The sequence below is a fragment of the Henckelia pumila genome, chromosome 1 (assembly GCF_033568475.1).
Source record: "Henckelia pumila isolate YLH828 chromosome 1, ASM3356847v2, whole genome shotgun sequence".
In the NCBI taxonomy this organism is placed as follows: Eukaryota; Viridiplantae; Streptophyta; class Magnoliopsida; order Lamiales; family Gesneriaceae; genus Henckelia; species Henckelia pumila.
This window is the reverse complement of record NC_133120.1, coordinates 65,024,850-65,047,553: the sequence shown is the minus strand read 5'-3', so window position 1 is coordinate 65,047,553 and position 22,704 is coordinate 65,024,850. Positions and strand designations below refer to the sequence as shown.

Here is a 22,704-nt window from a genome sequence, read left to right as displayed (position 1 = left end):
TCTATGCTGGTAGTAAACTACCTCTGTGCCAGTGGTAAAACCACTTCTATGCCGGCAGTAGAACTACCTCTGTGCCGGTGGTAAACCACCTCTGTGCTGCCACATCACTTCAATTTCCATAAAAATATTTTTCATGCTCAATTCTTAATCATAAACACATCATAAAATATTTCATGTATGCATGCACTTAAAATATGTCCGTAATATATATTTAATTAATTTTAATAATAAATATACTTATACTTAAAATAAACTTCATGCATAAAAAAAGAATTAAATATATATTCCGGACTTAGTTAATTTTTACGGGTTGGTCAGACTGCTGGCCCCTTAGACTTAAACCCATAAATTCTAAGACTGACCCAATAATTCGACTTAAACCCATTAACTTACATTTAAGCCCAAATAATTTATTCAAGCCCAATATGACATACCTGGCCCAATAACAAAACCCAAGCCCATTAATTACTTAATCTGGCCCAATGACCCAAAAACCTAAAGAGTGGCCCAATAATTTTCATGGGCCCCAAGGCCCATAAAAATTAATAGACTCACTTAAATAATTACTAAAGCCCAATAACTTAATTCACATGTGGCCCAATTAATTAATTGAACTAGCCTTGGCCCATTTACAGCCCAACTTAATAATTAACTCAAAAATAAATATACTCGAGCCCAACTAATATAACCCAGACCCGGACCCGACTAACATGACCCGTGACCCAACGGACCCGACCCGTACCCAAAACACCAAGCCCGGCCCGCCTAAAGCCTAGACATAACCTTAGCCTTTCTTTCCTTAATCCTAACTCACGGCAGCCCTGAGCGACTTTGGAAAAACTGACCGTGCCGCCTACTTCGGTGACCTTTGGCAGTGAAACCACTGCCCATACTTAGCCAACATCCAGACGGTTCTAACCCAATAAATATTACCTCAAAAGGAGCTCTGTAGAATGAGAACGAACCAAAACAATCTACCCCTAGTTTCTGCTCATGTGCAGAACACAACCAGAAACTTCAGGCTGTTTGGCCACCCATCTCCGGCAACCACCGGCCATAGAACCACCTGTAATATCTTCCCCAAGGTCTTGGGGTTCTAACCCCACTGGAATCAACCTAAACCACGCCCTGTGGACCGAGAACGAGCCAATCTCCCAACGCTGCGCAATCTGCGCGATCTGCTGCACCCAACTTCTTTGGCTTCGGTTCCGGCCTTTCTTGGCACAAACCCCCTGCCTCACTCGATCCTAAAGAACCTAGGACACGATCCTAACCACAGCCAACAGCCTGGACCCGAGCCACATGAGAAAAACGTGATCAAACCTTGAAGAAAACAAGAAAACTCATGCACGTGAAGGAGTCTATGAGATTTTTCAGAAGAAGTTTAGTAAATATCATGTCAAATCCATATAGTCTGATGAAAAACGTGAGTAGTATCTTATATGGTGGTAAAGAAAAGGAATTAAACATGCCTTTTGATTTATTAACGAAGGTAACCGCGTGTACAACGACGAACAACTTGATAAACTCCAAGGATCGGCTATGGTGCTCTGAAAATCTGCTGTTGGTCGATGGAATGGAGGGGGAAAGGAGAGTGGAGGCGGCTGATAGGGTTTACGTAATGTAGGGAATGATTTTTGGGATAAAATTTTGGGTAGAAAATAGGTTAATAGATAATATAAATTAATTAGGTAGATAATATAACATAAAAATAAAATTTTAAACTTTTAAAAATACATACTAATCTGATATAAAACATAAATCCCGAAATATTAATTTAAGGGAGTTTTAAAAATTAATAAAATTCATTAAAATGACTTATTTTGGCTAAAAATCAACCCTTAAATAAATATATAATTAAATACTAAAATTTTCTTGACAAAATACCATAAAATATTATTTTAAGGCTCATAAAATCTCATAAAATATTTTTGGCTCAAAATTTGATATCTCGTCCGTCCACGATCCCGTCTACACGATCAAATAACTTATTTACTCAAAAATCTAAAAATACAATAATTGCGGGTTAAATGCTAAAATAAATTTAAATCATGCATATAATTCACATAATAACACTTATAAGTCATTTAACCCAAATAAAATTTTTAAATAATTATTTTTCCTAATTATGCATGCGAATTTACGTATACAAATTTTCGGGTGTTACACAAATGTCGCTCTTTCTTTGAAGACAGTGGGAGGATCTTTTTAAATTGAGCAAATGTCGCTCTTCATTTGAAGAGAGCCTTTACTTTTTTGTTATTAAATTTTTATTATTTAATTTTTTTTTTATTTATTGCTGTATTTTTTTAATTATTTTTTGTGGTCGTTACACCTTTTTTGTTTTTTAAAATTGTGTGTAGATTTCAATATACTTATTATTTTTTTTAGATTTCATTTTTTTTATTATAACTAGCCGTTTAATTTTTCTTTATAAATACACATCAAATCTTTCACATTTCTCATGCATTCTAAAATTCTTTTTTGTAACTTCATTTATTTAGAAGGTCTCAAAATATCCATCGCTCTAGGATATCCATTCTCCAAAATTTTGGGAAACATTAATTGAAAGAACGTTAAATCCTTTATGTTTGGTGATGACAAACAATATACCATTGTAGTAGATCAAGTTGTCTTGTATTGTAATACATGTACTCAATCGCCCATTTTGAAGAATCAAGAAGACTTTTCACCTGATCTCTAGCAGGTTTAGTGTTCTTGACCAACCAAAACTACAAGAGGATCTACTCGTCTGTTCAAGTACCAGGCAACTCCTCTCACTCTTCAAAGAATATTTGAAAATGATCTTATGGATTTTTTTATTATTCAAGCTATACCGAGCACAAAGTATTTCATACACTTTTCAGAAAAAGTGAGTTGAAAAAACATGCACAACTAACAAGGAATCCAAAAATCAAATGTTTACCAGAATTGCACACTGATGAGCTTGTGCACAAAGGTTGTCTGCGACCGTTACTTGCTACATTTGGAAAGAGCCAAATCTCGCATTTATTGAAGCATACTCTACATCAATAAATGACAGAAAAAACAATTCTTTTGCATTAGTGAGATTATTGTTGAACGTTAAGTGGTCCTATGCAAAATACACTATAAACTAAGATTGCTTGAAGAGAGAAAAGACCCAACTCAATAACACGCAAATTTGAATCTCTCGCGCTTACAAGCTTGCAATCTCACATCCTTTGAACACTCGAGAAAGATTCATTTCATTCTTATGAAATCAACCCTTGCCTTCTTAAAAACATGCATCAAATCTTCAAGGATCAAGGGATTATCAAAGCTTCTCGACCGATTTAGACAGAAGACCTTTGTAGAAGAAGTTTGATAGTTTGGATCTAAGGATTCAAAAAAAATTTATTGTATTTTTGGTGCACTAAGAGTTTCGATTTAGGCAGTGTATAAGTCCTAAAGTTGGAGTGGGTTGTTACAAAGAGTTTTAAAACTAAAGTCTTACAGTAAATTCTTTCCTAAGTGGAAGAAGGTGAGACGTAGAAGGATTCAGCCTTCGAACTTCCATATCTCTTGTGTTATTTTCCTTCTGCATCTTATTTTTTCTTGATGATATCTTCTTGAGTTGAGTATAAAGCTTCATTGAAAACTATCTAACCGTTTTTGCAATTTCTGTGGTTTGAGTGTTTTCAAAAGTTGAGAATAAAGGTCTAGTTAGTTAACACCTACTCGACCGACCAAGTTATTTCAAATAAAATTTTTAAGTATGCATTCACCCCCACTCTACACACGTTTTCAATCCCAACAATTGCTATCAGAGAGGGTTTTCTTGACTGCTGATATCTATACTCAAACCATGATGTCATTCAACAAGATTGCTATGTTTTCTAGGAAAGAGTATGATTATTAAAAATACATATGAAAGAACATCTTTCTACACATGATGATGACATGTGGTATGTTATCAGAGATGACCCCATGAAGATTATTAAATCCAATACGGTTTTTTGGGTTAAGCATGCAAGTGTGAGAGTGGTAATAAAATGAGTGACCTCTTGGGAAGGTCTAGTGTGTCAATCTGCTGAAATTGCGCTGTTTGATGTGGTTGGCTAGGTGGACTGTAAAATAGGGACCCCAAATCTTAATGGATAATGTTATCTCTGCTGGAGACAGGTCCGACAGTAGGAAAAATATGAGCCTGATCTCGAACAGATATGAGATAGTATCAGCATTAAGTCACACCCATCCCTAGGCTCATGGGGTTAATTAATAACCAGATTATTGATGTATCACTGCACATGTCAATGCTACATCAATAACATGTCGGAAAAATGACTAAAATTACGACTCAGACTATAACTAAAATTTGACAACATAGATGAATAAGACAAACAATTTGGAATGAATATATATATATATATATATATATATATATATATTCTTTTATATTTATAAATTTTGAGTCTAGAAAAGTTGGGTTCTCCTGAGTGTTTTGCCTAAGTAGGTCTGGGTGATAAATTTCGTGGAATGAGATGTCGAAGAAAAAATCGAGGACGTGAACGATGAAAGTGCTCAATACGAAAGTATGATTATACGTATGCTACTAGTTTGTGAATGCAAATGTGCGGGATACCGAGAACTTTCTCAGTCAAACTCTACTCAGTCAAGAGATGCTATGGTATGTAGCATTTTGTTCTGATGCCACGCCGAGCCCTGGCTCACGTCTGCGCGATTGTACAATGGACCCCTATAGCAACTATTTTGTATTCTTCCTCGCTTTACGAAATTGATTAACTCAAGTTGCTATAAAAGTTCATTGTAGCCTATTATAAACTCATTTTAAATCTTTCATTTCTTCCATGTGGGATATGAGTATATCACAATCACACCTCATTCAGAACGCGACGTCCTCATCGCAATCTGAACCCTCGATCCACCAGCACTGGAAATCTAGAGGTGACCATTACAGGTTCAAGAGGCCACTCCCATCATGTAGCACTATGTCCTGCGGGTTCAAGAGGTGGCTCTAACTCACATAGCACTTTACCCAATATAGCACTTATTTCCCGAAGTTCCTACAGATAACCGTCTCTGATACCATTCTGTCATGTCCCGAGCCCTGGCTCGCGCCTGTGCGAATGCATAATGGGCACATATAATATTATAAAATCATTTTAAATCTTTTATTTTTTCATGTGGAACAGGGGTATCACACCTGATCCCGTACAAACGGGTCTAACCGTCCACTCAAAGAAAAATGGGTTGAGCTTCCCCACTATATGCTATCTCAAGGATACATGCTCAACATGAAAATAAATGCAACATTATAGTCGTTGCATAATATGTGCCCATAAAACATACTAGATAAAATGCAGTACACAGAACATGCATACTCAACCAGGTATCTAACAAGCAACCTAGTAGCTCTGGGGCAAAGGTCCAAGCCAATAATCAAGTAAATTACCATATCGCTTATAACTTACTAAAAGTCTTAACTAGACTAATAGCTACTATCAAAATCTACTAAGATTCTATACTTATACATGGGTCTGTCGTTAGTCCTTTGATGTCGAAGGCTTCCACTTCTTGGGCACAACTCCGCCGCTATCCTGGAAGCATCCCGCTAGCACCCGAACCTCAAACAAGTGGATAAAAACACCATATAATACTAAGACACGATAGGGAGGAGTTGGAAATGAGAAAGGATTCTGAATCTCAGATGGCTTATTTATAGGCGACGATCGGATGTTCCGATCTTGCATGAATGTCACGTTCCGATCTGTGTACTTCAAAGATCAGATCACCCACTTCGGACCTTCTGATCGCATGTATCCACTGACATGTCTAAAGCCTTTTGACACCCAAGTGGACTACTCAGTTCGGACCTCCCGAACTCCCACGTGTTAGTGTACAATTTCCACCTCACACTCTGCATTCCATAACACTGATCGGATCTTCCGATCATGGTCTGGACCTTCTGAACACTTTATCTGCATTCGAGCTCAACATTCACCAGTTTGGTGCTTCAGAACTGAACTTCATAACTTCCGAACTCTTCAGTGCTTCCAAAGAACATTTTATAGGTTCTGAACTTGATTATGCAATTGATTTGTTTGAATTAATAACTCTTAATCATTTTTAACATTTAACCAACTTTAAATGGTTATGCAAGTATGCCCGAGTGATTAAAGATCAATACTAGAAACTGATCATGTTTGATATAAAGGCACTTGAGTGTGTAGTCTATGATCAATCATAAGCAGGGGGTGGCTCCCACACTCAGCATGATCTTGGACCTGAAATGTCTTAGGTCCTCGTAGCACTCTACGTAGTAGCATCAATGGGTGGCTTCGGGTACCCAATTGTCCAAGAAAAAGGTTTGAGCAGTCCCACCAACAAAGCTTATAACAATGGATAAAACAATGGATAACAGGCTCAATGTTATATCCAATGCAACATAGATCATTATAGTGAAATATGCATCAAATTACAAATAAATATGAAACATGCATATAAGAATTTGTATTTTTTAATCTCAGTTAAAACCATCAATTTGAGTTGAGTTTGTCCGGTCTACCCGCCCCACCACACAATTTAAGTGGGTTGGATTGAAATTATTTCAACCCAATTAGGGCCTAGACGGGCCAACCCGAGGCGAGAAAGGGTTCGTCCGCGGGCCCAAATAAATATATATTTTTTACATTAGGGATTTATGATGATATATATATATATTTTATTGAGAGTTATGAATTTTTTTTATTAATTACTTTATATCTATACCTATATAAAAGAGTTAATAAAAGGTCAAAATTTTACCATTGTGAAATAACAACGTTGTCCTTTATTTACACTATAAGTAAAATCATATAAAAATATATAGGGTTATAAAAGTAAAAAAACACTTTAGTTATATGACATAAACGTAAATCAATATTATATTATATGTAAATAGATTATTATGATAAGGTCAAAATTGACAAAATGTGAGCAAATTAGATAAGGATTCAGTTTCCAAAAAGATTGAAATACTTAAATATTTTGTTTTTTATTTTCTTGTAGATAAAGTGATCAATATTTATATGTAAAATCGATTATCATGATAAGATCAAAATTGAAAAAATATGTGCATGTTATATAAAAATTCAGTTTTCAAAAAAATTAAAATATCAAAATACTTTGTTTTTTATTTTCTTGTAAATAAAGTGAATATAATTTTTCCACAAATTTTTTTTAAAAAATTCTCAAAAATCTTAATTAAATACTATTAAGTTTCTTAAAATATTGAAACACCAAATTCTTGATTTTTATTTGTTTGTATACTGAATAAAAACATTTTTTTAAAAAAACAATCTTATATATTTTAATTCGTGTAAGGACCTATTGAAGTAAATAATTATTTCATGAGTTCATATTTAAATATATACAAATATTAGATTTTGAAAAGTTATTAATATATATATATATATATGTTAATTAAATAATATACAGATGTTGAAATAAATCAATTCAAATATAGTCAAGTTTTAATATAAAATAATAAATAAAAAAATAAATCAACACACACATATCATATATATAAAATTTGAAATTAAAAATTTAAATATTTTTCCTTCACATAAAAGCTAAAACCATTTAAAAAAATTATGAGATGGTCTTGCAATTAAAAATATCATATTTCTAATCTTTTATAAAGTATTATTTATAAATTCATGTGAAATTCCAAAATATTTTTTAAGTACATCAAATACTTATTAGTTGCAATGTTAAAGATTACATTGATTATTATGATAAGGTCAAATTGACAAAGTGTGTGCAAATTAGATAAGGATTCAGTTTCCAAAAAGATTAAAATACTTAAATACTTTGTTTTTTTTATTTTCTTGTAGATAAAGTGATCAATATTTATATTATATGTAAAATCGATTATTATGATAAGATCAAAATTAAAAAAGTATGTGTATATTATATAAAAATTCAGCTTTCAAAAAAATTAAAATATCAAAACACTTTGTTTTTTATTTTCTTGTAGATAAAGTGATTATATTTTTACAACACATATTTTTAAAAAAATTCACAAAATATTAATTAAATACTATTCAGTTTCTTAAAATATTGAAATACCAATTCTTGATTTGTATTTGTTTGTATACTGAATAAACATATTTTTTTAAAAAAATCTTATATATTTTAATTCGTGTAAGGACCTATTGAGATAAATAATTATATCATGAGTTCATATTTAAATATATACAAATATTAGATTTGGAAAAGTTATTAATATATATATATATATATATATATATATATATATATGTTAATTAAATAATATACAAACGTTGAAATAAATCAATTCAAATATAGTCAAGTTTTAATATAAAATAATAAATAAAAAAATACATCAACACACACATATCACATATATAAAAATTGAAATTAAAATTTTAACTAATTTTCCTTCACATAAAATCTAAAATCATTTAAAAAAAATCATGAGATGGTCTTGCAATTAAAAATATCAGATTTCTAATATTTTATAAAGTATTATAATTTATAAAGTCCCGTGAAATACAAAAATATTTTTTTAAGTATTTGAAATACTTATTAGTTGCAATGTTAAAGATTATATTGATTTCATAACTAAACATGTAATAGTTTTTCTTTCAAATAGTATATATATTACCAATTACTATAAAATATACTTTATTTAAAGAACGACAAGACTTCAATAAAGTGATGATAATGGACCGGGTCTAAACTTAGTCTTGTATTAAATCCGTCCCGGAGAAACGATTTTAGACTTGCCCAAACGTGTTCACAAACAAGTCCAAGTGGGTCTTCGCGTTTGGCCAAAATCTTTACCGATTAACCAATTTCTAAACGCTGGAGTAGATCCTAAAGAGATACCGCTTCCTCACGAATTTATCCTGAATCGCGATCTTTTGGCTCAACTTTATCCAAGTTTTGCCGAGGGCCCACCATATAAATTGTTGTTAATAAAGATGATAAAAATATTGATTTTTTCATAGAGAAAATATAATGCATGATAAATGGAAAAAATCGTAAAATAGATAAAAAAAAAATCATTATATAGAGGAAAATATTTATTAATAATTTAAATTAAGGTTTTGAATGCATTATATATGTTATTATTTTATTACATAAATTAATATTTGTAAAAAAAGTAATTAACACATAAATTAGAACATTACAAAATGAATATTTTATTTAATTTGATTAACATATCTCACTTATTAGCAAATACATAGTAAATAATATCGATTCAGAGCAACATACATAAGAAAGAAAATAAAACAAATGCATGGTACAAAAAATGTCATACTTGCTCAATATTAATCAACCAAATAATTGAAATTCAAGTTAATAATTGCATAAGAATCAATATCAATATTGTGCCAAAATAAAACTATATTAAAATTTAAACATTATTTCTATAGGCTAACATGAGTTATTGATAATGTATTATTTTAAACTTTTATAATGATGACTATAAATTGAAACAGTAAACTTTTGGTAAAGTGACAAGCGATCGGTCATAAAATTGATATCAAAGCTAAGGTCACGTGTTCGTTTCTCATTGATTACAAGAAGTGCAACGAAGATTGTTGAGTGCAATAATTGTCCTTGTTGTGTAAAACAATCAAATCATGATGCTTGATTGTTGTGTGGTTTAAAAAATTTGAGTTGCATTATTACCGCGAGTTATAACTTTTGGTAAAGTAGCAAACTCTCGGTCCTCTATATTATTACAAATTATTAATAAAATCTTCTTTATTTATAGGACAACATCACTTCAAAATAATACAAAATTTTAAAGGCACTAAATTAAAAAGAATATACATTTATTCTCAAAATGGATAAAACAGTTGAAATACAAGATGAAATGTTAACATTTTTAATCAAAAAAATTCAATATTTGATATATATTTTCTTAAATTTTATTTATTAAATATGTTACGACATCAAATTATATATTTTCCTATTTTTAAAAAAAATTATATATTTTCCTTAATGTCTAATTTATACAAAATTATAGTATTTGTTATAACTATTATTTGCAACAAAGTCTATAAATTCAATTAGACTTGTAACATATAAAATTTTTTAACAAAGATTCTTCGCATTCATTTTATAATACATGTTGTAAATATCATATTACATTGAATTTAATATTTACTAAATATCATGAAAATTATTAACTAACTGCATATTTATCTTTTCTCATCTCAACTCATTTATTTAACAACGTTTATCGATAATAGAAAGTCTTCTCACGTGCAACGCACGTCACTTTTACTAGTAAAATATAAATGTGTGAAATTAATAATTAAAAATTTTATTAATATTTTTTTGTTAATATTTTATTTATGAAATGAAATTATTTATTAATTATAATAATTATTTATTTATTTATTTATATTTTTTTGTGAACCAACTTGAGTGTCGGCCCGCTTTACCGCAACACACATTGGGCTGAGTTGAGGATTTTGGTCCGACAGGGATGGTGGGCCGCCCCAGCCTCGCCGTTTTGACAGCTCTATTTCTTCACCCTAAGCTCTTTAGGAACACTATCTCGCCAACTAATCCTAGAGTTGTCGCACATGCTCCAGAAACACCTTGCAACTCGAAGCTCGCTTGCAGAAGTTGGCCATAAATGACTAAAAACACTACTACAAACCGAGAGAGAGGATGAGAGGAGATGGTGTAAGTTTCAAATGAAATCCGGAGAGTTCGAAAGATCCGAACCAGCCGTGTTATATCTCAAGCTCTCATCGATTGAGTTCACATCTTGTCAATCAGAACATCTGAGAAGCGGGAGATCTACAAACTGACACCAAAAGCAAAGGCAATTCTTTTGAATTCTGTAAACATTCGTTCAGAAAATAATTTCGATCATTATAACAATAAATTTTATTTTCCAAAAATATTCCTTCATACATAACTTTACTAAAAATAAAAATAAAACCAGAACAAACTCTACCCCCAATATATTTCTAAAAAATAAATGAAACTCGAGGAATCTGGAAACACATAATGGAGCATGCACATGCATGCTCCCCACCATCACGCATTATAAAATTAAAATCACATCACATCGCATCAAAAGGGCCATCTATTTTGACTTACATTTATCGGCATCGGCCCCATCACATCATGAACAATACAAAATACTAATTAAAAAAATAATTTATTATAATAAATAAGTAATGATAAGAAAACAAATTGTAAAGATGGGAATAATCACATGAACATTCACATGGCCTTGTTCCCTTCAATAATGAGATAGTTGGTGTCCTTAATAATGGAAGCCAACAGTTTTTTCCGTCTTTAATTTTTTCAAAAATATTTTATTATAAAGACTCCTATCTTCAGTTTTTTACATGAATATAATAACATAAATATTAAGCTTCCATGCACGAAATTTTCTATCTAGGCTAAATAAACAATATATCATAACTAAGACATGACAAAAAAATCAAAATTTTAATAGACCGTAAACTCCTCCAATTTTAATTGATATCGAATGTATAACAAATAAAATTTGCCCCTTAAAGAGGGTGACTTACATCAAATTAGAGGCAATTGAGAAAAGACGATCGGAACAAATTCAATAGAACAAACTAGACAAATAGATCAGTGCACTTGCATGTTTCTTGTTCATTCCACAATTTTTCTCAAAACTATTTACTTAATTACTACATTAATAAAGTACAATTTTTTTGGACACGTAACGAAAAACAAAACAAAATATATATATGAAAAAAAAAAACAACAGTGGCACATCGAACCAAACTCGTGCTCGATCATAATTTTAGCACCTGCTCTTGCATTTCTCCATGGCTCTTGGTGCTGAATTTGAATCCCAAAAAAAAAAAAAAGTTAAAAATAATTCGTTACATAGCCTAATACTAGTAATAAGTCAGATAATTCGTTACATAAGTCAAAATCTTTGTCACACGAAGAAAAGTACCTAAATTTTCACTAAAACTAAAATTACTCGGATTAATTTTCGAACTATAAGGCAAAATATTATTGTGAGTAGTATGTATCATTAAAAACATATAGAGTACTAATTAAAAGGGGCGATTTAAATTGAAGATAAAATTCTTTGGATGGCACAAAATGTTAAATCTAGATAATTGTTGAATGGATGAAATAACGCGTAATTTTTTAAATAGTTTGTGTAGTAAAAATTGATATAAATTTTTTAATTAAATGTAAATTGATGATTGTGTAATTAGCTTCAGATATATTTGTTCTTAATTTATGATATGAATTATGCAATAATTGAGACATACAAGTAGGAGAGAATATTAGCATACCGAGACCAATTGCTTCTGATCCCTTCATGATACGAAGGCGCTTGCATGAATCAACAAACATCCTGCACAATTGTTCAATTGTTATAAATTTTACCATCAGCCTATTTATTACTTTTTCACAATCAGTGGTCGGATTAAAAAATCGTGTTATAAATTTGAATTTGACTGTAAGACAATCTTATAAAAGTTTTTGCACATACGTGCACATTGAAATAAGCCAATATTTGTATGGTGTGATATTTTTTGTGCGTGTGTACGTATATATATATTTATTTGTATGTGTTGATTGAAATATTAAGGGAGAAAAATAAAGAGAAATTACTTACTCCCATGGAACATCACCCACGAGCATCCAGTCCCCATCTTTATCTTCATATGAGGGAACATATTCAGAGCTGTTCAGTAGATCCATCAACTTGCTCTCATTCATAAAATCTATCATTCCTTGGGTCCCATAATTACCTATTAATTATTACAGGTTTTTCATGATAAGCCTTTAATTCATACAAAAATAATTATAAGATAACCATGCACTAACACAAAAATTAATATTGAAAATATTAATAAAATTCAAAATCTATCATCTATGTTTGAGTCTTTTGACAATTTGACCCAATAATCAATAATTTTATAGTCTTTTTCGTTCAAGTAGATCAAAAAAACAAAAGATTAAGCAGAAAAGTTATATGATAACAACTTCGACAACTTCATGTATTTTATGTTACATCGAGTGAATTAAACATGTTAAAAAGAGTACTTTTAAGTTATAACACATACCCATGGTGAAGGAACTGAACATTTTGGCCAATGCATCGGAGAGTTCCTGATAGCTTTTGTACATCTTCAAGTCCACTTTACGGAGGTACGGCGCTCCGTCCATCGATACCTTCACGAAGGCCGCCGCCGCACCGCCGCCGTTGGCCGCCGCCGTGCCCTTCTTCTCGCAAGACTCCTCGTTGTTGCTCTTCTGATTAGCCATTATATTTTTGCGGAAGGATCGCACTGGTGGCCATCCCACCACTTGAGCCCTGCATATATGTATATAGAAATTCTCCATCATGTAATTTCTGAAAATTTGCATACGTTAAAGAAGCATGTGATTCGATGACACAAAGATATTCATAAAAATAAACTTTATTTTGCGAAATTATGCACATATTTACAAAGTTAAATCCAAGAAAAACATGCAAGTGATGTTATTAGTGCTCCATTTTATGTTAGACATGCTCTGTTTTACCAATAAACTGTAGTTCAGAGCATACAAAATATTCGTGAAAAAATTACATAAAATCACAAGGAAAATGCTATTATATGCTATAAAACATTAAAAGATAGGGAAAAAATGGTTATTGAATTTTAAGTACTTACTTGGAAGGTGGCTTGGTGAGATCCTTGGGGGGAAGCATATCCTTCTCTAGTTTGACAGCACTTTTCAAGTTGTCCTTAAGATCTGATTCATTCGACTGCAGTTTGAGTTTCAGATCAACAGTTTCATAAAACCCTCTTTTCCCATTAATGTTTATGGGATCACACTCTCCGCCTCCGCCGCCCGGAAGGCCGAGACACAGCTCAGTTTCCTTGAGATTCAGGCCGACTTCCATCGATACAACGCTTTTTTCGACGTCGATAATATGTTTACTTATGTGCTATCTGATGATTCTTCAACAATGTTTTGTGGGAATTGAGGGGGAGAGAATTAAGTGTGCTTGGGAGAGGTTTGTTGTGTGTTTGAGTTTGTAATAATAATAACAATAATATCAAGAAAGTGGAGAGGGTGCCTTTATGTGGATATACATACATACACTTGCCAATGGGATGCACTGGCTGGGTTATCAAGATTCCACCAATCATGTGTCGACAAGTATACTCCCCCACCCCAACTTTTACGCATTTTTTTTTAAAGAAAGAAATTCTAAAATTTGATCTTATAAATTTGTCTAATTGCTATTTTTTTTTTAAAAAAATGTGTCTTATGTTATACATATTATATATGTGCTCTTAAATTGTCAAATTTAATTTGATCTTATTTTTATTTATTTAATCTCCTTTTCAGTTTGTCTTTCGGCGATCTACTAACATGATATCAGACATATCAACAATTAATACGACAAAAAAATACAAAATATGTAAAAATAAAATCATTTTATTATTCTAATATAAAATTATGAGATCACGGATCAAGATTCAATAGACACCAATTTTATTAGATGAATTTTTGGAATTTTTTCAAATATTTTATTAAACAAAAAAAAAACTCATGCGATGAGTCACGGGCCAATTTTATGAGCCAAATATTCGACTCAATCAAACCTGAATAATGAAAAATTCTACTTCTCAAGGCTATAATATTAATCAAATCGACTTATTTCATGAATAGATATATGTGCCTATATAAAATTAGAATGGTTGATCTAAATTAAATTATATAGTTTGATGGTGTCATGGGATCAATTTGCATGTTATAAAATAAAAAAAAGTTACTTGATATCCCCGAAAAAAGGGGATAAGAGCTCCTCCTACTGTAGCTTTGCTTTGTGGTGAAATTTGTATATTATATGCATGATGCCTCAATAATTGATCCATTGCCAATTGCACCCATTTTGGTTGTTTTTCCAATGCAAAAATTAAGCATGACTACAAGGGAACATATTAATAACTGTGGCCCATTATGGAACCATTTCCATTTTATCTTTTCCTCCAATTAAATAATGGCAAATCATATAACTTCAAAAAAAATAATACTGGCAAGTCAATCAGAACGGTAAATTTTTTGAATATTATTTTCGAAATTAAATTCATTATAATTTTTCAAAAATAGAAAGATGCAATTCAATGATACAATTTCCATGGAATTTTTATAGACCTGCCTAAACAAAATTCAAGTTCGAAAATGTTAACAAAACTTGTATCAAAATCTCAAAATTTTATTATTTCGTATTCAAATTTATTTTTAAAAACATCCAATGGATTTTTTTTTATCGGAGATCGAATAAATTTCATGCATATTCATCTCTTTCAAAAAAATAAAAAAAAAAAAAACCATGGAGACAAATTTAGGTATTTTCCTATTGAATGAATGAAGGGGAAGGAGAGGAGTGGAATAAAGCCAAAAATGAGGGGCCAATTTTCATATTAAATTGTTTGGTTAATTAAATCAAATTCCCTACACAATGAATGAGGTTGGTTAGATGTTGGAGGGAACATAGATGAGCAAAGCAAGCAATGAATCCGCCAACTTGCCAAATTATTAATATTACACGCATCAAATTCTGCGTGTATATCTATCTATACGTGAACATACCATATACGTGTTCAATTATGTCACACACATCCCAATATTTCATATCATATCATCCTTAATTTATTGCATGCATGGACCAGACATGTAACGGATCAGACTTCGTAAAATTATAACTCGGTCAATGAATATTATATATATATATATATATATAACTGCATATTTTTGTGAATCTTGCTCTCAGTTGATATGGTTCGCTCTTGGTTTTTTTTTTCTTTATTACAACTTATTTTGTCCAAGTATTCGAAGATCTTGTAAGATTAATTGTTCGTCACTTTAATAAAAATTATAATTAGCAGTAATAATGCAACTCAAAAGAGTAGAGTTATTTATACCAAAATCATTGAAATGTATATTGCACTCCATGAAAATTAAATATGCGATTTTTTGTTAAAAAAATTACACGATATATCTTTTGTTAATGCGATTTTTTGAGCACATGTCCATGTTGCGGCTAAAAGACCAAGTTTTGAGTGATATTATGTTAAATGTACAAAAATATCGTTTTATTTATCCATAATAATTTTTAGATCCACGCAACAAAGTTGAACAAAAACCATGAAATCTCTTAACAAGAAATCATGGAATCTTCAAGCAATATTCTACGATTTCTTGAATGAGAAGTCTTAACTCTATGTTGGGTTTTATGACGTTGGTTTCTGAGCAGCAGCATGAGCACGTTTTCACGATATCGTGGTGGATTGTGCTATTTTTATAAAAATGTCATGAAGGGTTTATATGTCTAGCTATTTAACTTTTATAGAGGTGAGATATAAATTTTAAATATTTAACAGGGAGTTTCGATACAAATAAATCTTGTTTTAATCATGCAGTAGCCTAAACATCACGGCTCGATTGCTCTCTTAGTAAGATAATTATTGTACCTCAATAGTTACCCGTCCAATAATTGTATTATTTGCAACCAATGAATTGAACACATGACATTGAATTTTTATATTAATTATAGGATCAAAGTCTTAATGGTCAATTTGTCAAAAATTGTAGCTAGTAGTAACTGTTCAAATTCAATCTTTTAAATTCCCTATCAACTTAAATTCTCCTTTACGGATCTTTGGAAAAGCGATCTTACGGATCAATATTTATGAGACTGGTTGACTCAATTATAGATAGAGTAAAACACAATATTTTTTAGCATAAAAATAATATTTTTCATGGATCATGTCGAATAGAAGGTTCTTTTAGCAAAATTAACTCGTTAACGGTTACATAAGAGTTTTTGTGATTTTTTTAAATTTTGTTTGATTAAGTCTCCTCTCCATCCAACTAAAGAGTAGATTTCATGTGTAAAGAGTTCGCGGATCTATATCTCTAAGACGAGTTGAGACAATCCATAATTTCGTGATTAAGGAAAAATAATATTTTACCATATTAAAAGTAAAACTTTTCACCCAAATCACTATATACATTACACAATATGTTTTTGTCATGAAAAATAATATTTTAAACTTAAATCAATTTGCATAATATATATTCTTTTACAACATAACAAACAAATAATTATATTTTGACCGTAAAAAAAATAAGACTTTGATCATAAATTTTCACGATCGAATACTTTTTTATTCAAATCATCATATATTATACAATATTTTTTTTCCTAACATAAAAAACAAAAAATGATACTTTTTTTAATGAAAATTAACACCGTGACATAAAAAATAATAATATTTTTTGTGGGTCGAGTCGAGTAAGATCACATATATCACAAAATTATTCCATAAGATGATTTCACATAATTTTTTAATTCCGACCAAATTCACACATTATTATACACCATAAATAATTTTTCAACTAACTAATTTACCCTCATGAATAATAGATAGCGAAACATATTAAAAGATTTTACCAATTTTTCAAGTAACTAATTTTTTGCCCTCGTAATTCTTAGAGAGGAAGGGTGTCGCTCTTCTGTGTCTTGCTAAATAAAATGATTAGCTTAGCTCTGCCTGAAAACCCTCAACCGCTGGCCTTCCATCTTCACATGATTTCATGCATGACATATTAACTATACCTAACATACAATTATATAGTTATTATAATTCGATTAAAATAAAGTCCGTTGTTTGCATTGAGAAAATTGGTGAGGGAAAAGTAAGAGTGGGAGAAAATTTTGAATTCCGGTATATCGAAGTTATTGTATCGAAAAATATTGAATTTATCGAATTTTTTATTATAGTATCGGAGATTTCAGTACGGTATGTCGTGATACCAAATTTTTTGGTACAATAATGGTATAAAATTTGAAATGTCGTTATCTATCGATATATATATGCCGATACCATAACAAAATTTTAGAATATCGTAAAATTTTGGTATGATTGGTATGTAGTTATATGTATCGAAAATTTCAGTTTATCGAAAATTGGTATACCGAAAGTTTCGATACGGAATTAATATAAAAAAATTTTATATCGTAATTTTCGCTACGTACGGAATGATCTACATACCACCTCTAAGGAGAACTTTCTGGATTAAATTATATCTTTTTTGTCATGTAACTTGTAGTTTTCCATTTTCGATCATATTTTCTGTTAATAACGGTTTTAGCCTACTAAATTATAAATTTATTTTGATCATTTTGGAATAAAGTGCTGACCAAACATCGAACATATTTACAATATCAAACAACACATCAATAATTTTTTAATATAATACCATCATTTTCGATGGCATAATATCATTTTCCAATGTCATGCATTTATTTCTAAAGAACACCACGTCTTATAAAAACAAAGAGAGAGAGCAAGCACCTCCGATGATTTTCAGAATTTTGGACCCATTTTCTGACCAGCGGTCCAGCACTAGCGTGGCGCCCCTAAGTCGGTAACATAATTATGTTGGATCATAAATTCAATGTTGGGCTTATATGTAAATAATTATGTATTGTGGACTGTCAAATAAAATTAGCCCATAAAAGTGATCTAAAAAAAGTTTCGGTTTATTTGGGCTTTAATGTATCTAATAGGGTGTGACCTTTAATGTGTAGATATTAGTAGACTTTTTTATTTGATTGATGAGCTTAAATAGAATCCCAAAATATAAATATAGGGTTATCGTCCCCAGATCACATGATGTTGACGACGTTGATGTCATTCTATTCTATTCTCATCGATAGTTAGAGAGCGAGAGAGAACTAAAGGAACTCTCAAGGCAAATCGTGTTGATCTGAAAGGTCAAATCATGCAGATCTACATCGATATCAATTGTATGAATTAAGGTACTCTTTCGATTCAGTTTACATTTTAATCTTGATGATTTAACGTGATGATTCTGGATTTAAGTACTTTATATGAATTTTTTTCAACAAGTGGGATCAGAGTCACTCATGTTTAAATCATTGAGATGTAATTTATATTCGATTTGGTTTAATCGAAAACAGACTATGATTTTTTTGAATGAAATTCGAATTTTTCAATCGAGTTTATTTTTATTAATTTTTGGATATATATAAAAAAAAAACTGGAAAATTAGAAAAATTCGAATTAGGGTTTCAGGGCCGCCGGATTTCGCTTAAATCGGCTGACTTACAAGCCGTTTCCGGTGGCAGATGATGAGGCGTTTTGTTGCCCATGCCGAGATGCCTCACACAATATATTTTATTGGCCGGTTTCCGTCTCCGAGTCGCCGGTTTTTGAAGCCAAAGTCTCGCCTTAAATCTGTGCGCAATCTTCGAAGAAAACTGGTGATTTCCGGCCGATCAAGGGATAATCGGGACCGGTGATGGTGCAGTTGTGGTTGCCTCGCTGTGGACTGTCATCGGTCGGTGGTGATTGGCCGGAGGAATGGCGGCGGCGACGGCGGCGGCCAGATGGATGAAGATGATTGGTTAGGTTTCTTTCCTAATTTTGGGAATTTTCGAAAATTCAAAATTTTTTTAAAAAAAAAATTTAGGGATCAAAAATTTCAGGTTTTAGGAAATATTTTCTGACCCATCGCATATTTTTTGGATAAAGTTTAATTTGGTTAGAAGCCCAATATTTTTATTTTGGGTTTAAAGTTTAAATTTTTAATTATTCAAATAATTATAAGGTTATTTTTATATATTTTAAAATTAGTTGATTAAAATAAATTTATTTTAAAATATAAAAAGTTTTGTATGTGTAATTTTTATGAGAATTAATCGGCCCAAATGAAGGTTAATATTTAATATAGTTACATATGCGTTTTAGAAGGGTAAAAAGTGATAGTTATTCGATTTCATGTGAATAATAATCGGCCCAAAGGAATATTATTATTTGACATGTTAATTTACTATCAATTTTCGGTATCTCTAATGAGGTTTTCATTATTTGAATTAATTGATTATTTTCTATGGATTAAGTTTATCGGGTCAATATACATGGATCAATTAATTTTTTGAATATACGGGAATCCAACCCGAAAAGATCATCCATGACCAGATAATTTCCTGATTTGCCCACCATACACCATTGACCATACGGTCAATGGTTAAATAATTGAATTTGACCAAAATACTTAAAATTTAATTTTTAAGAAAAGGGTCAATTTTCTTTGATATTAAATTTGAATAAAGGAATAGTTAAGGTATATATATTTTGAAATAAATTGATTGAAGCAACATGTTTTCAAAGTGACCTCTATTTTGGAAATTAATTTGTTTTGGAATATAAAAAGTTTTGTACATGTAACTTATGTGAATAACTAATCGGCCCAAAGGAAGGTTATTATTTAACATAATTACATGTGCAGTAGTGGTAATAAATATGTGATTATTATTTGATTTTACATATGAATAATAAATTGGCCCAAAGGAAGATTTATTATTTGATATGTTATTATGATCAGTATTTGATTACTACACCAAGATATCATTTACAAGTTAATAATTTGTCCAAAGATGAAATATTAATGGAGTGTCCGGTATCTTGAGATGAGAATTTCCTTTATTTGAATTTAATATTACTTATTTGGGCATTTTTGTGAGCATATTTAATTTATTGATAATTTTCTGTTCAATTACTATTTGAATATTTCTGCTAGTTTTACTGTCCACATCAACTTTATTCTTACTTTCAAAGATGTTTGTTACTTCAAGTTATGGAAAAATAAACATCTTGATAGTTCTTGGAATAATGATCAAAGATATTGCAATAAAGATTGATTCAAATATACCTTTATGAACTAGAGTACCTCTTTTGAAAGGAGGGAGATGAAAATGTAGGAGAAATTAAATTGCATATCTGATGATCATTAAGATAAGTCATTCAAGACTCTTTAGGGAAAATGTCGAAATGATATAATTAAAGTTAAGAATCACATTCAGAATATTGAACCTGAGGTTTGTCAATAATGAAAGGGTGAATTTTGTACGTTCTTGACAACTTCACTTTCAATTAAGTATAAATATAAATGATTAAGGATAAAGTAACCTGCAGATATATCACTTCAAAAGAAACAACAAAAAAACCGAGTTAATCAGAAAATAATAGTTGTTTCTTCTGTGGAGCTAAAAGGCTCATGAAAAGAACGTTTTTTAATTTGGTTTGATTTAAGAATAATTTATCTTTGATGTCTAAACACATATGGTGGATAGATTTTGGTGCTATCATCAGTGTATATATGCGGGGTTATTATTATTGCTAAAGTTCAAATGATGACGAAAGATTCATCGGTGTACAATGACAAAACAATTAAAGTTGAAATAATTGAAAATTTTAGATTATTGTTAAGGCCTGAGTTTTATTTGAATCTGAATGAAACATTTATTCAACCGAATTTCAGGCAGAATAATTTTTATTTCTATTTTGGGCAAATTCGGTTTCTCTTGCTCATTTGGAAATGAAAATTTAGGTTGTTTCATGATTCAAAATTGGTTGGCTCCGGCTTTTCATCTCGTACAATAATCTTTATTCGGTTGATACAATTGTTTCATTTAATGAGTCCCTGCAATTAAGTTTACAAGACTCAAAGATAAAAATAAGTAAATGAGAATTCAGTTACGTCGTGACATGAGATATTATCCAGATAGAGAATAAAGAAACTTATGTATGACGAAATTTTCAATCCTTTAAATTTAACATATTTTGATATTTGTATTAAATGTATAAAGAGAAAACAAACAAATTAAAGGAGATTTGAAGTCAACAAGAATTTGGATGTCTATGAACTTATAAATATGGATATTAGTGGGTCTTCCATATAGTTTTTTGGAATGATCAACAATAATTTATATTGTTCACAGATGATTATTTTAGATATGACTTCTTATATTTCATTTATGAAAAAACACTAACGACTGCAGCATATATCCTTAACAAAGTTTGATTAAAGTGATTCTTAAATATCTAAGGGGTAAAAGTTTTATGGTCCCACAATTAATTTGATTCTCAGTTAGGAAAATGCTTGGTTTTTGAGGATGTCGAGTTTGTAAGGGGAGATAAAGTTTGAAAATTGTCTTTAAAGAAGAATATTTTAATATTCTCACAGTTGTTATTGACATTGATCAAAATTATATTTTTTATTTTGTTCAAAAACATAATAAGGTAAGATAATTTAGGTAAATCTCTCATTCAAGAAATATTATAAAAGGGCAAACTCTTACATCTCAATAACCTTGTCATTATGGAGTTCCACTCGACAGAGAAAAAATACAGTCTTAGGTAATTTGATTGTATTTCTTCAAGAGAATAAGGTCAACATTGACATGATAGAAAATGATTTTATCAATTTCTATCAAGTCATAAAAATTCTAACTCTCGAAATGGATTGATGTCAATATAAAGAGATAAAATCTATGAAAGACAATGACATTTGAGTGAATAATGTCTATAAAGCACATCAGTACAAACTCCATGATTGTGGATCCATTTGCTAAGGGACTATCACCCAGTTTTGTGTGCACATTATTTGTATGTGTGTTTTGTCATTTAAGGATATTCAGTTTTAGTGGGAGTTTGTAATTTTAAATGCTTTTATAGACATGTTTGGTTATTCGATTTTTGGTTTATGGATACATTAGGAAAGATTATTTCTGTAGAAATAAAGGTTTTGGTTTATTCACACTCTGACTGTTTTGGTTGATCTCACTAAAGTTTAAGGGTGGACCAGTTGGAA

The 22,704-nt window shown here is 30.7% G+C and overlaps 1 protein-coding gene across 1 annotated transcript; it reads right to left on the bottom strand.

Moving 5' to 3' along the window:
- Positions 1-11,600: 11,600 nt before the first annotated feature.
- On the bottom strand, positions 11,601-14,066 carry LOC140879637 (auxin-responsive protein IAA14-like). The gene is made up of 5 exons (XM_073283476.1): positions 13,680-14,066; positions 13,089-13,339; positions 12,638-12,773; positions 12,312-12,373; positions 11,601-11,838 (listed from the first exon to the last, which is right to left on the bottom strand). The coding sequence occupies exons 1-5, from the start codon at positions 13,910-13,912 to the stop codon at positions 11,801-11,803; spliced, it is 720 nt and encodes a 239-aa protein (XP_073139577.1). The 5' UTR covers positions 13,913-14,066; the 3' UTR covers positions 11,601-11,800.
- Positions 14,067-22,704: the final 8,638 nt, after the last annotated feature.

Bases quoted from the DNA above. Each gene is read 5' to 3' on its own strand.
- LOC140879637 (XM_073283476.1), bottom strand. From the start codon at position 13,912: ATGGAAGTCGGCCTGAATCTCAAGGAAACTGAGCTGTGTCTCGGCCTT. The intron at 12,774-13,088 runs GTATGTGTTATA...AATAATTAATAG, and splicing joins GTTCAGTTCCTTCACCATGG to GTAATTATGGGACCCAAGGA. The intron at 12,374-12,637 runs GTAAGTAATTTC...ACAATTGTGCAG, and splicing joins GTGGGTGATGTTCCATGGGA to GATGTTTGTTGATTCATGCA.